Genomic DNA, 11,527 nt, shown 5'->3' on the forward strand with positions numbered 1-11,527 from the left:
GGCTGAAAGGGCGAGCCTGTTTGGTGTGAGAGGTTCAGTTGAGAGACGATAAATAATAGAAATCCAAGCTAACTTCTCTTCATGCTCTCAGCTGTAAGCTTGAGGACTGTAATGTTAAAATTTGAAATTTTATCTGTACGTTTGGAACAGAACAGATGTACCATTGCGCAGCGTTGATTTTAGAGCAAAACATTATGCTTGCTTTGCGACGTAAGGGTAATACTTTGTTTGCTATAAGGATATAAATACAGTAAAGTATTTAGAAATACGAGTAATAGCTTAAAAAAGTGTAAATCCTGCTTAGGTGTTTAAAGGTTGGATTCAGTTTATTATTTTAATTTATATTCTAAACTTAATTAATCCTTTTTTTTCACTTTTCTCTAAGTGGGAGTTGTGTATGACATTCCTAAAAGATATATCGGATTGTCTTATAAAACTATTAGTATTAAATGTTTATGCTTTTAACCATAATTTTTCAGGTTTTTAATGATGAGTTTATTCCAAGATATAAAAGAAAGAAATATACAGTTTACTCTCATATACTGTTGAATTTCAAATTATATAATGGTGTGTTTTGAACTAAGTTTTATGTTAACTTTTTTTATACAAATAACCAAGAGGCTATTGATTTTGTAATGGAATAACTTTCTACTACCAGTATTTTACAGGATAAATATAACAACTCAGTATATAGATTAATCAAGTCTGATGTGAAAATAGTGTTTTGCTTTGTCCACCGCTGTCCCACCGGGGAAGAAATATGCGATTACGCACATATAACCATTAAATTCACTATGCGTATAAACACAAATTCAAATAGAAGCATAAGGAAACTTAAAATTACATATTTAAATACATTAGCTTGTACACAGAAATATGATTTCTAAGCAATCATTTATCGTTGACCATCAGTTTGCGGATTATTGTTTTGTTTTGATATCTTTTTATCAGTCTTTCTAATAGTCAATTTAAATAGATTTCCGTTTAATCATTTATCTAGAATTATGAGTTTTTAAACTATGTTACGTGAAGAAATAATTCATATTCAGACATTTTATAAATATTAATTTTATTTCGTGCTGTTTTTTTATTATTTTGTATCCCCTGTGTGAAATGCAGTAACTTAGGAGTTATGAACATCTGTTCAAATATTTAATAATGCTATGTTTTTTAAATGTAATAATTAATCATAGTGAACATAATGTTCACGATAATATAGTACTGTAAATAATATTAAAAAGAAGATGTTCTTACCATAGCTGTTGCACGATGTTCAGTAAATTCGTCAGCAATGATGGCATAGCCTAAAGTGAACAGAGATGCAGATCCGATAGCCTGAACAATCCTTCCCACAAAGAATAATGCTAAAAATGTGGCTCCAGGTGGGGACTGTATTAGAGTGCTGAAATGTGGGACTATATTATAAATGACAAAAACACTTTTTAGATATAATCCTTACACGAAACACTAAACACTCTCTTCACAGTATTAACAACCAACAAACTAGCAACAATATTAGAAAATAGATATCCAAAATTAAGACTGACTACTCTGGAATATTAATACACAGTGAATTTTATCTATTTTAACTTACCAGTTAGTATAAGCAAAATTCTCACAGATAGTCATATTATCACGTTACGTTTAATTTACAATATCTAAAGAGTTTATAGGAGACAAAACACTTTTTCTTACAAATTCTTTCATTAGTTTAAAAATCTTAATATTTTACAAAAAAAATAAATTTTGATTGTTTTGTTTTGTTAATTCATAAGTTAAGTAACTAAGTTAAGAACGTGTACGTGAGAATAATGTGCATTATTACATGATTTTCTCGTTGTTCTTTCAGAAGTTATACCCAATCTGATTTACACCACTAGAAACCAAGTTTCGATACCCGTGGTGGGCAGTGCACAAATAGCCATTTGTGTAGCTTTGCGCTTAACTACAAACAATTAAATTTACCAGAGCTACCTGACACACAAAATCGTAGCATAATAGATTTAAGTATTTTTAGTTTATTACTCAAACTTCTTTCGATAAAGTGGATTAACACAACAATAAAAAGAATAGGAACATAAGACAAACATTTTACTTTATGTTGGGAGTCCAATAGAAAAGTTTTAAATATGTTTGCATCATGTTGTCTTGATTTAAAGTGTACATAAAATGTACAATGCACTTTCTGCGTCGCTAATGTTAAATTGATAGACTAGAGAGAAAGCAGCTAGCCATGAAAATATTTTGTTAGGTTTTTGGGCTACGATTGTCTGACTGACCAGTTGGATTTGACTGCCACTCTTATGGCTGACCCATGAGCCCAAAGAGCAGATCACGTTTTTTCGGCAACTGGCCTCGAACCATCACTTCTCGGATTAACAGTTGCTCTTGTTTACTAATTTAGTAAAACTCTAGTAGGACTAGATATTTCAAATAGATCGTTCCTATTTTCTAACTAGTAGAATTAGATTTAATATATAGACATCTCTTTTATTCTGGTCAGGCACCTTGTTAGTATTAAATGCATATAATAAGTGGCTTTTTCATACTTTAACTGAGGCATTAAAACATTTCACACAAAAGTCAGAAGACTATCAAATTAACTGAAAAGTAATTTTATTTCGAATAAAATGACAATATGATGTGATGAAGCCTATATTTCAGTTAAACTAACGCTTATTTATATGATAATAATGCCAGAAAAATTAATCTTGATCGTTATGTTATCTTTCACATACAAAAGATGGATGGCCGAAATAGAGCCAAATGAGGCAACATGTGAAATGTATTGAAATTATTTATTAATGTATCACCTAGGAATTAATATGTTCTGAGAATATTAAAATCGCTAGGGCAACAGGCGACCACCTACAGTTTTTGTTTATTTGTAATTAAGCACATAGGTACAAAATGGGCTATCAGCGCTCTGCCCACCACGGGTATCGATACCCGTTTCTTAGCGTTGAAGTTCACAGACATACCGCCGTAACGTTATGGGAGAAAACATACAGTTCATGAACGTTTTAAATATTACAAAAGTCAAACTTACCCTATTATATACTTTCTCGTAAGCTACGGTTCACATCAATTTTTTGTTATTTTTTTTATAACAGTGACCAATATTGAAAAATATACCCCAAAGAAAAGTTAAAATTGAAAATAATACACATATGCTGTGAGCCTTTGCAAGTCATCATAAAAATGATTCTCGCAGCACGAGATTGATAAAGGGCTTGAATATTATATCTAGCGATTTTGTGTGTTTGCTTGTTATAAAGCACAAATCTAAAAAATGAGCTACCTGCGTTCTGTTTATTGCAAATCTTATAAAAGAAAATGAAATGAAAAACGTACCCAAGGAATATCGTAGCGCCTCCACCTAAACATACCCCAGAGTTCAACAAAAATTTTGGTGACATTTTTGGTACCTGTGAAATAATAAAAACTACGTTTACTAGAGGGACACTCAGTACAGCGCATACCTCCGCCACGCAGCGTTGATCATATTCGACAATAAGAATAATATTCTACATATGCCCACAAATTTCATCAAAATCCGATCAATTTTGACTGAATTATGGAGCAAAAATAGTGTGAAAAATCGGTCCCTATGTAAACAGATAGGGATTTTTTGAATTTTTTGTGAACTTTGATCTTGAACCCCTCCAAAGACTAATCATTTCTAAGTTGGCCTATAGTCCAAATGTATACCCATTTTCGTCCAAGTCCATTCAGCCGTTTTCGAGAAAACTTGCTGACAAACACACAAACAAAAATCAAACAAGCAAACACACATACATAAGGTGCGAAAACATAACCTCCTTCCACCTTCGGTGGCGGAGGTAATTAAAAGACATATTACGCCAATGGTGGTTAACCGTTTGTATTCATATTATTAACCGAGTTTATATTTTTATGTATCCCCTCAAGCGTGAAACTATGGGAAGATTCAGTGAAAAAAGGTTAAGAACTACCGGCTTAGAAGCAGCTTGTGAATTACCGCATTTATCAGAAACTGATTTTTAAAATCCATTTAAAAAAATCTAAAATGTTGAATTTTTCGTGAGTAGTATTTGATTAGTTTGTTTTGAATTTCGGACAAAACTACACGAGGGCTATCTGCGCTAGTTGTCCCTAATTAGCAGCGATAGACTAGAGGGAAGAGAGCTAGTCCACACTACCCACTGCCAGTTCTCGGACTACTCTTTTACCAACATATATTGAGATTGACCACCACATTATAACGTTCTCATTTCTAAAAGGTAGATTCGAACCCTCCTCGACACCCCGATTGCGAGTCGAGCGCCTTAACCACCAGGCCATAGTGTTTTAAATTCGTTTCATTCAAAACTGACAACTTGGTTTTTTTTTTAAATTCATAGTTACGTGACAGCTACAGATTTTGAAATTCACACGTCTTCTGGAACTAATAGTTAAGAATTATTTAGTGTTCTGCAGAGGGTTGACCGCGTTAACATCTTTTATAACGATTTTGGATCCTCACCACACCATTACAGTCCATGTCGCTATGTCTGGTCATGCTCTATCTAACAATCATCCATCTTGACTGCACTTACTTATCAAAAAAGAAACAACATTAGATGGAAAACACTGTAAGCGTATTTCGAAATCATGAACACGTTTCTAGTCAAGCCCTTCATCAAGAAGCAAATTGAGTAAGATTACGTAATAACGAAATGGGCGCATTTTTGTATACGCGAAACAAATATAACAACACAACTAAATGATACATAAGAAATGAATAACATAAAGTAAAACAAATATGAGTGAATGAAAAAGCACATGAAGCTAATTTTAAATAAAGGGAAGGAAATACAATAACATTTCGTGGTTAAGGAAGTGAGAAAGAAACGAGAGAATGCAGAGGGTGGGCAGAAAATGTAAGCTACATTAAAGGAACGAAAAAAAAAGTTGAATGAAAGAAAAGTTGTAGTTTAATTGTGAAGGGGAGAGACTTTCTTGGATAAAAAATAGGGACTTATTCATCGTATTCACGCGAGGAACGTTCACTTGGATTATATATGGGAAACCAGTTTGAGATATAAAAGATAATGTTTATCATCGTAAAATGTCAGGAGAATGACTCCTCGATATTATTGTTAATAATTTGTATTCTGTATTCTGGCATTTTTAAACACTTCGTTTTCATAATTTCGAAATGCATTTACAGTATTTTCCAACTGCTGCTGTCTATTCATTATAAGATGCCAAATAAGATGTTTCTATTTTATTGTACTGTGAAAAAGAGACTTTTCAGTTCCCATTTGTTCAACTTCTCAGTAGCCTTGCAGCGTGACTTCCAATATGTTTTTTCGTAAGCTTGCCATGCCCAAAGCACATCACTACTTCCTGCTAACTTTTTATAATCATGTCATGTCAAGAATACATCACTACTTTCTACTAACTTTCCATAATCCATCTACTGTACAAGGTCGACGGTTCCCAGTGCCTATTTCACAACGAACAATAATTTATAGGCGACTTGGTCGGCATGTGGCTGTATGGAATAGTTTGAATACTTGTTTCATTCTGTAGCTGCTTGTGGTGTGCGACAGTTGAAAGCGAGGTATGAGCGGAAGGAAGCCTTATCTTGGTGAACCAATACCCTTTTCGTTTCGTTTTCATGCAGACATCCTTCAAGGTTATATTGCGTTCTACAGCCTGGTACATATAGACGGCTTTTCCATTAACCGTTGTTGTGTTTGTAGATTCTCGTTCTTTACAAAACGCCATAACTTGCTTACCAATACCGGGATACAATTTGTTGAAGGCCTATTTCTGGATGGTCTTGGTTTCCCTGATTGATGCGTAATCCTTTGTATTCCATGTCATTATGTATAAGTGATATCTTCGTCTTGGAAAGTCTAAACACTCGATCTGAACACATCTTGATGATCAAAGTGTATGCATGGTTTGTGTCGGACATGATTGTTGCACACCTTTCCTCAAAGCTATCTATTTGCCTTGGCATCACCAAATCTACGAAATTCCAAGCAATGCTAATATACAGTTTTGATGAATGACGTTCCACCGCGACTTTATTCCGGTTATGTTGTCACGTGATGTGCTGATTTGTCTTGCCAAATGTTTTTAATATAATGTACTCAACTTTGCAGAAATTACGTTTTGCTAATTCGATGACGAGGAACCAACTTTGAGACTAATAATGGCTGGAGACGGCTTGAATGGGTAATGAAGAAAAACTTTAATATAAGTTTAACATAACAGCAAATGTACAACGTTTCGACAAGGTACCTGATGAGGACAAAATCTTGTCGAAACGTTGTACATTTGCTGTTATGTTAAACTTATATTAAAGCTTTTCTTCATTACCCATTCAAGCCGTCTCCAGCCATTATTGCATTTTACTATTTGCACTCTTATGACATTTCATTATCAATAAAATTCTTTTAAATCATTACATATATTATTACTGAGAAATTAGATTTATTGCGTCAACTACTACTGATTACAAGACGATTGATTAGATATCGAAATCCTTGGAATATACAGTGCATGAGGATTTAAGCACTGAAAAAATATAAAATTTTAAACAACTATATTCACATTATAATGTTTAATTGTTACTCACCATTTTGAAAATGACTGGAGAGAGAAAAAATATAACCAAGAAAAACACTCCATAAAGAAATCCATACTGTGTTGGTGTTACTTGCTTTCTCTCTGCCTGAAAAGAAAACATTAATATACAAGTAATGTTATTTCAGAACGTAAAAAGTTTCAAAATGAACGAAGAAGAGCTTATATGTTTGAACAACTGTTAAGTTATAAATCCTTTATAGCACGCTGTAATAACGTCGTATTTAAACTATGTGCTTAGTACAGTGCTTTACCAATTTTTGATGTAGGTGTGTCAGGCCAATGTTTCTGAAACGTTGTTTGTTAACAACCTAATTTTTGTATTTTTCTTTTCATCTAGGGGGAACACCTCTTATGGACAACTAACAGAAACGATGCCCAATTTATAAACAACATTTTACACGAAAAACATGATTTATCCTGGTTACGAGTGTTCTTCTGTATTTATAGACGACATTTTACATGAAAAACATGATTTATCCTGGTTACGAGTGTTCTTCTGTATTTATAGACGACATTTTACGTGAAAAACATGATTTATCCTGATTACCAGTGTGTTTCTGTAAACAGACAAGCGTGGTCAGGATCTTGACGAGCTGAACGGTGTGCTTCTCTGTCACAAAACTCCTCCCGACTACTTCTAACTGCATCTTGACGAGCAATTTGATGTGCTTCTGTATTTCGGGCTTCTTCTCACTGGATCCCGCTTCATAACTTGGTGAGCAAGCCTGTCTTTTTCTTCCTGTAACTTGCATCATGACGTTTCACTTCCTCTCTCAAAGTTTCAGATTTTCTCCGTGATAAGTCACTTTTCCGTCTGCCATTGTTGGCATCGTGATTTTCGATGTTTTTGATCACTTTATACTCATATTAAAGACAAAAATACTTTTGTAACTTACGAAGATCGATTTACTACAAAATACCTGCAAATTTGTATGCAACGAACTCCGTACGAAGGACTTGCGATTCCGCCGGTCACAGAACAATTCAATTCAGAGCGCACGCTTGGATTCTCTAGAATAAAGTCACTTTTCTTCGAAAATATCACAATGGTTCTCCAGTAGGAAGACTCACTTTGAAATTCTGCATTAAACTCACTTTACCACAATTTTAGACATTTTATTAAAAAAATAATTTTGTTAATAATAATAAATGTACAAAATTAATGTACATTATTAATAAGGTATGAAGAACCATTTCTCCATTAAGGAATTGATTTAGGAAAAAAAAGTTATAAAATAAGGTTCTACTATTTTTTAATTTTAGCGAGGGTCTATTTTATATATTTTTTTCCATTTTGGTGTGATATAAAGCTGTTATTGACTTATTTCTTAAAAAAAAAAGTGGACACTAAACAGATTTTTATCCTATATATATGTACTTTACAGTACTGACAGATTATTCAGTATATTTTTCCATGTACTGTTCCCCGTGTGTATCGTCGGCCACATTGTACTGGAAATGAAACACACTTAATACAGTACATGGAAAAAGTTATTAAACATTTCCTGGAAGAACAGATGACCTCCATGACGGCATTCAACTCTCTTTATATATATATCACTCATTCAATTACATTACCGTTCCCAGTTTGCCCCTGAAGAAGTAAGGTTCACCTTTTGAAAGCGCTCAGGTTATAGGATTTTTATCATTTTGTATCAAGACTTATTGAACCTAGGTGTTTTTCTGACATCATGAATATGGTTACAACACATTCAACATAACGCACCACCATTTCAAAGCATTCAAAATACAGGAATTGTCATATTGATTAGAACATGACATTCCTCAATATTTGTTTTTCTCAGTTTAGACAATGGCCCTTGTCCACACAGAGAAATAAATGAAAGAGAAAAAAAAAAGACTTTTGTACTTCTGTATTTAAAATATCTTAATAATAATGATCAAGATAACTTTTCTGACTTTCTATTATATATTAAATTATTTTCCAGACAAAAAGGCGAAAAACAAAATCGTAGCTCAGGGGGTTGGAAGTGAATGGTGTTCATTACCTGCCTTCCCCCCCTGTTTATCAAAGTTAGGAACTACAAGTGCGGATAGGTTTTGGCAAGCTTTGTGGGAATATCGGAGGTATAAACAGTAAGTGTTACTCATAAAAGACTAATCAATAAAAGTAGAATATTACTGTTTTGAGGGAATTTGAATGATAAATATAATTTATCTTAAAGTGTTAATTATTGCTCAAGACATTTTAGGCCTTTGTAGTTTGTTAATACAAGTACATGACTATTATTGGGTTGTAATGTTATCGTATTATTCCAAGCACACCAGTTGTAGTAACCTCTTTTTTTATTTTTCAGTCCCCTTTCCTCCATATTCTGTTGTTATACTATATGTTATAGTTTATGATGCAAGACTTTGTGGGTTTGAACACCATTATTATTCCAAGCACACCAGTTGTAGTAACCTCTTTTTTTATTTTTCAGTCCCCTTTCCTCCATATTCTGTTGTTATACTATATGTTGTAGTTTATGATGCAAGACTTTGTGGGTTTGAATATCATTGTTATTCCAAGCACATCAGTTGTAGTAACCTCTTTTTTTATTGTTCAGTCCCCTTTCCTCCATATTCTGTTGTTATACTATATGTTGTAGTTTATGATGCAAGACTTTGTGGGTTTGAACACCATTATTTATACGTAATATCCTAATTTGTATTTATTTTGAGTTCTAATTTTTTCCATATTTAAAGTTTGCTTGTTTGTAGTTAACCACAAAGCAACACAATTGACTATCTGTACTCTGCCCACCACAACAGTTTTTAGCGTTATAAGTTTTCAGACTTATCGTTGTGCCACCGGGGATGGGGGCGTGTTTGGTTTGCAGATTGAGGTTAGTCCTGATCGATACCGTATTAATACAGATGTGTGGAATCTATTTCTGCACATTTCACCCTTTCTATAGCACTGTTTTTTACCACATTTTTGTATCCTACTTTGTTGTTTTTTTCGGTCTGACGTTTTTATTTTTAATTTAGTTGTCTGAGACTTTTACTCTACCTTCATCAGTTTAATTAGAAATGAAAAACACAAGTACCTCTTTAGAGAAGAAGGGGACAAGAAGAGCGTAGCAGCTAGCTTGACAGGTGAAAGCGAAAGTGATTTGAGATAAAATTACAAACTGACGTTTCGTAAGGCATCGTTTTTTCTTGTTTTCAAGTCCCTCAATTAGTAAAGAAGACGATTCTGATTGATCGGGTAAATTTTGTTCATCTAGAATGCATTCTGTTTCGGAATTATCATGATCGATATAAGAGTAATGTTCTGACTGGACAGTCGCCTGGACATTAGTTTCTGAAGTATTTAACTCTGATAGGTCAAGCTTGTTTTCCCATGTTGCCGAAGAAGGAATTTCTGTCTTTTTTGCACCGGGAGAAGAAGAAGAAGAACGAATTTCCGGAATCTCTGATACAACTTCGTATATTGTTGGCACAGGGAATGACGTCATCCTTGCACATTTAGAAGCCTGAAGAAAAAAGGTGAAAAGTAAACGATGATTTAATGTGTTAAGTTAATCTCAATAACTGGTAAGAATATTAACATTTGTAGAAAATAATAGCTCTAAAAATAGATTTCTAATACACACATTACTTTGTGTTACAAGTAATTAAAGTTTATAGTAAAGTTACCGCACAACTAAAAAAAAAAAAAAGAAAAAAATTAGCATATCTGTTGAGCTATGTAAGCGAACATGCTTGCTTAGAAATATATGTCATATGTATAGCTATATTTTTATAGTTTTATTTTAGGACAGCCCTTTGTCCGACTCTGCTTTTAACTTTTATTTAAAATGAATTAGAAATGTAATTTGTTACATCCTATTTTTGTGCATTTTTGCACAGATCTGAAATATCTAATATAATGCCAGAAACCTAAGTTGATTTTTATTTGTGGCCGGACCGTTTAGAATCTATTGAGGGAAGGTAAGACTTTTGCGTTTATCACAAACTACTTTTTTCTCTGAACTATTGAACAAATGCTCTATACCAGTTACGTAAATGTTGATCAATGGCTTTATAAATTGACAACAATTCTATGGCGAGAAAAAGTCTTTACAAGGCCTTCACGATGTTTGACTCGAATCAGATGTATACAAATATAGGTCTTACGAGAACTTCTAAAAAAAGCTCTAAAAGTATGTTGCATCAATCTTCGTATACACGACTGCGAAATTACATTGATATTCACTATAGGGCCTTCGTTAAGATATTGTTGGAATCAAGACACACTGTAGTGAGTCGAGCGGACAAGGAAAAAGTAAGCACGCGCGCTTCGAAACATGCAGCCACAACCGAGTTTTTTACGCGACATGAGTGTGCACAAAATTGACCCCCCTGAAACTCTTCCATTGTAATAGCTACACTTTAGATATTCCATACTGTAAACCATTAAGGCAATAGTAGCTAGCACACACACACACAAAGAAATGAAACTGTTACGTCTCCGTTCGTTCGTTGATTTTCCGTAACTTCGTTCCGACGAAACCTTAGCGACACAAGTCCTTTCTTAATAAAACTGGTTTATTCTTTCCGAATACAACTTTACGATACACTTAATTTCAACAGTCGCGCTATAACAAACGCTATATCTTACGTGGCCAACAATATTTTCTCTGACTGCAGTTCAATTACTCAACACACTGTTCCCCAGTCACGTTGTGACCCTCTTATATATATACAAGACTAACACATATCTAGTAAATGCTAGGGCATTCTTGAAGGAACAGGATATTTCTAGAAAACGGGTGGCGTAATACTAGTCACGTGACCTCACTGACGCAACACTGCCCCCTCCTTAGTATTGTTCGTCCCGAACAATAGCTACTTACAATAAACCAATAACAATTAACAATAACTTAATTAAATGTACAGAATTACAAACACAAAA

At 33.7% G+C, this 11,527-nt stretch overlaps 1 protein-coding gene across 2 annotated transcripts in view; it reads right to left on the reverse strand.

The window, feature by feature from the left end:
* The window catches only part of LOC111085736 (MFS-type transporter SLC18B1-like), a 33,372-nt gene that overhangs the window by 20,872 nt on the left and 973 nt on the right, over positions 1–11,527 (reverse strand). For both annotated transcript variants that reach the window (XM_022385729.1, XM_022385784.1), the window contains exons 2-5: positions 9,678–10,106; positions 6,614–6,709; positions 3,355–3,428; positions 1,255–1,402 (exon numbers count right to left, since the gene is read on the reverse strand). In XM_022385729.1, coding sequence (XP_022241437.1) covers positions 1,255–1,402; positions 3,355–3,428; positions 6,614–6,709; positions 9,678–10,088 — 729 coding nt within the window. In that variant the 5' untranslated portion in view covers positions 10,089–10,106. The remainder of the gene's footprint in view (positions 1–1,254; positions 1,403–3,354; positions 3,429–6,613; positions 6,710–9,677; positions 10,107–11,527) is intronic.

This window comes from Limulus polyphemus, unplaced genomic scaffold, assembly GCF_000517525.1.
Source record: "Limulus polyphemus unplaced genomic scaffold, Limulus_polyphemus-2.1.2 Scaffold0, whole genome shotgun sequence".
NCBI lineage: Eukaryota > Metazoa > Arthropoda > Merostomata > Xiphosura > Limulidae > Limulus > Limulus polyphemus.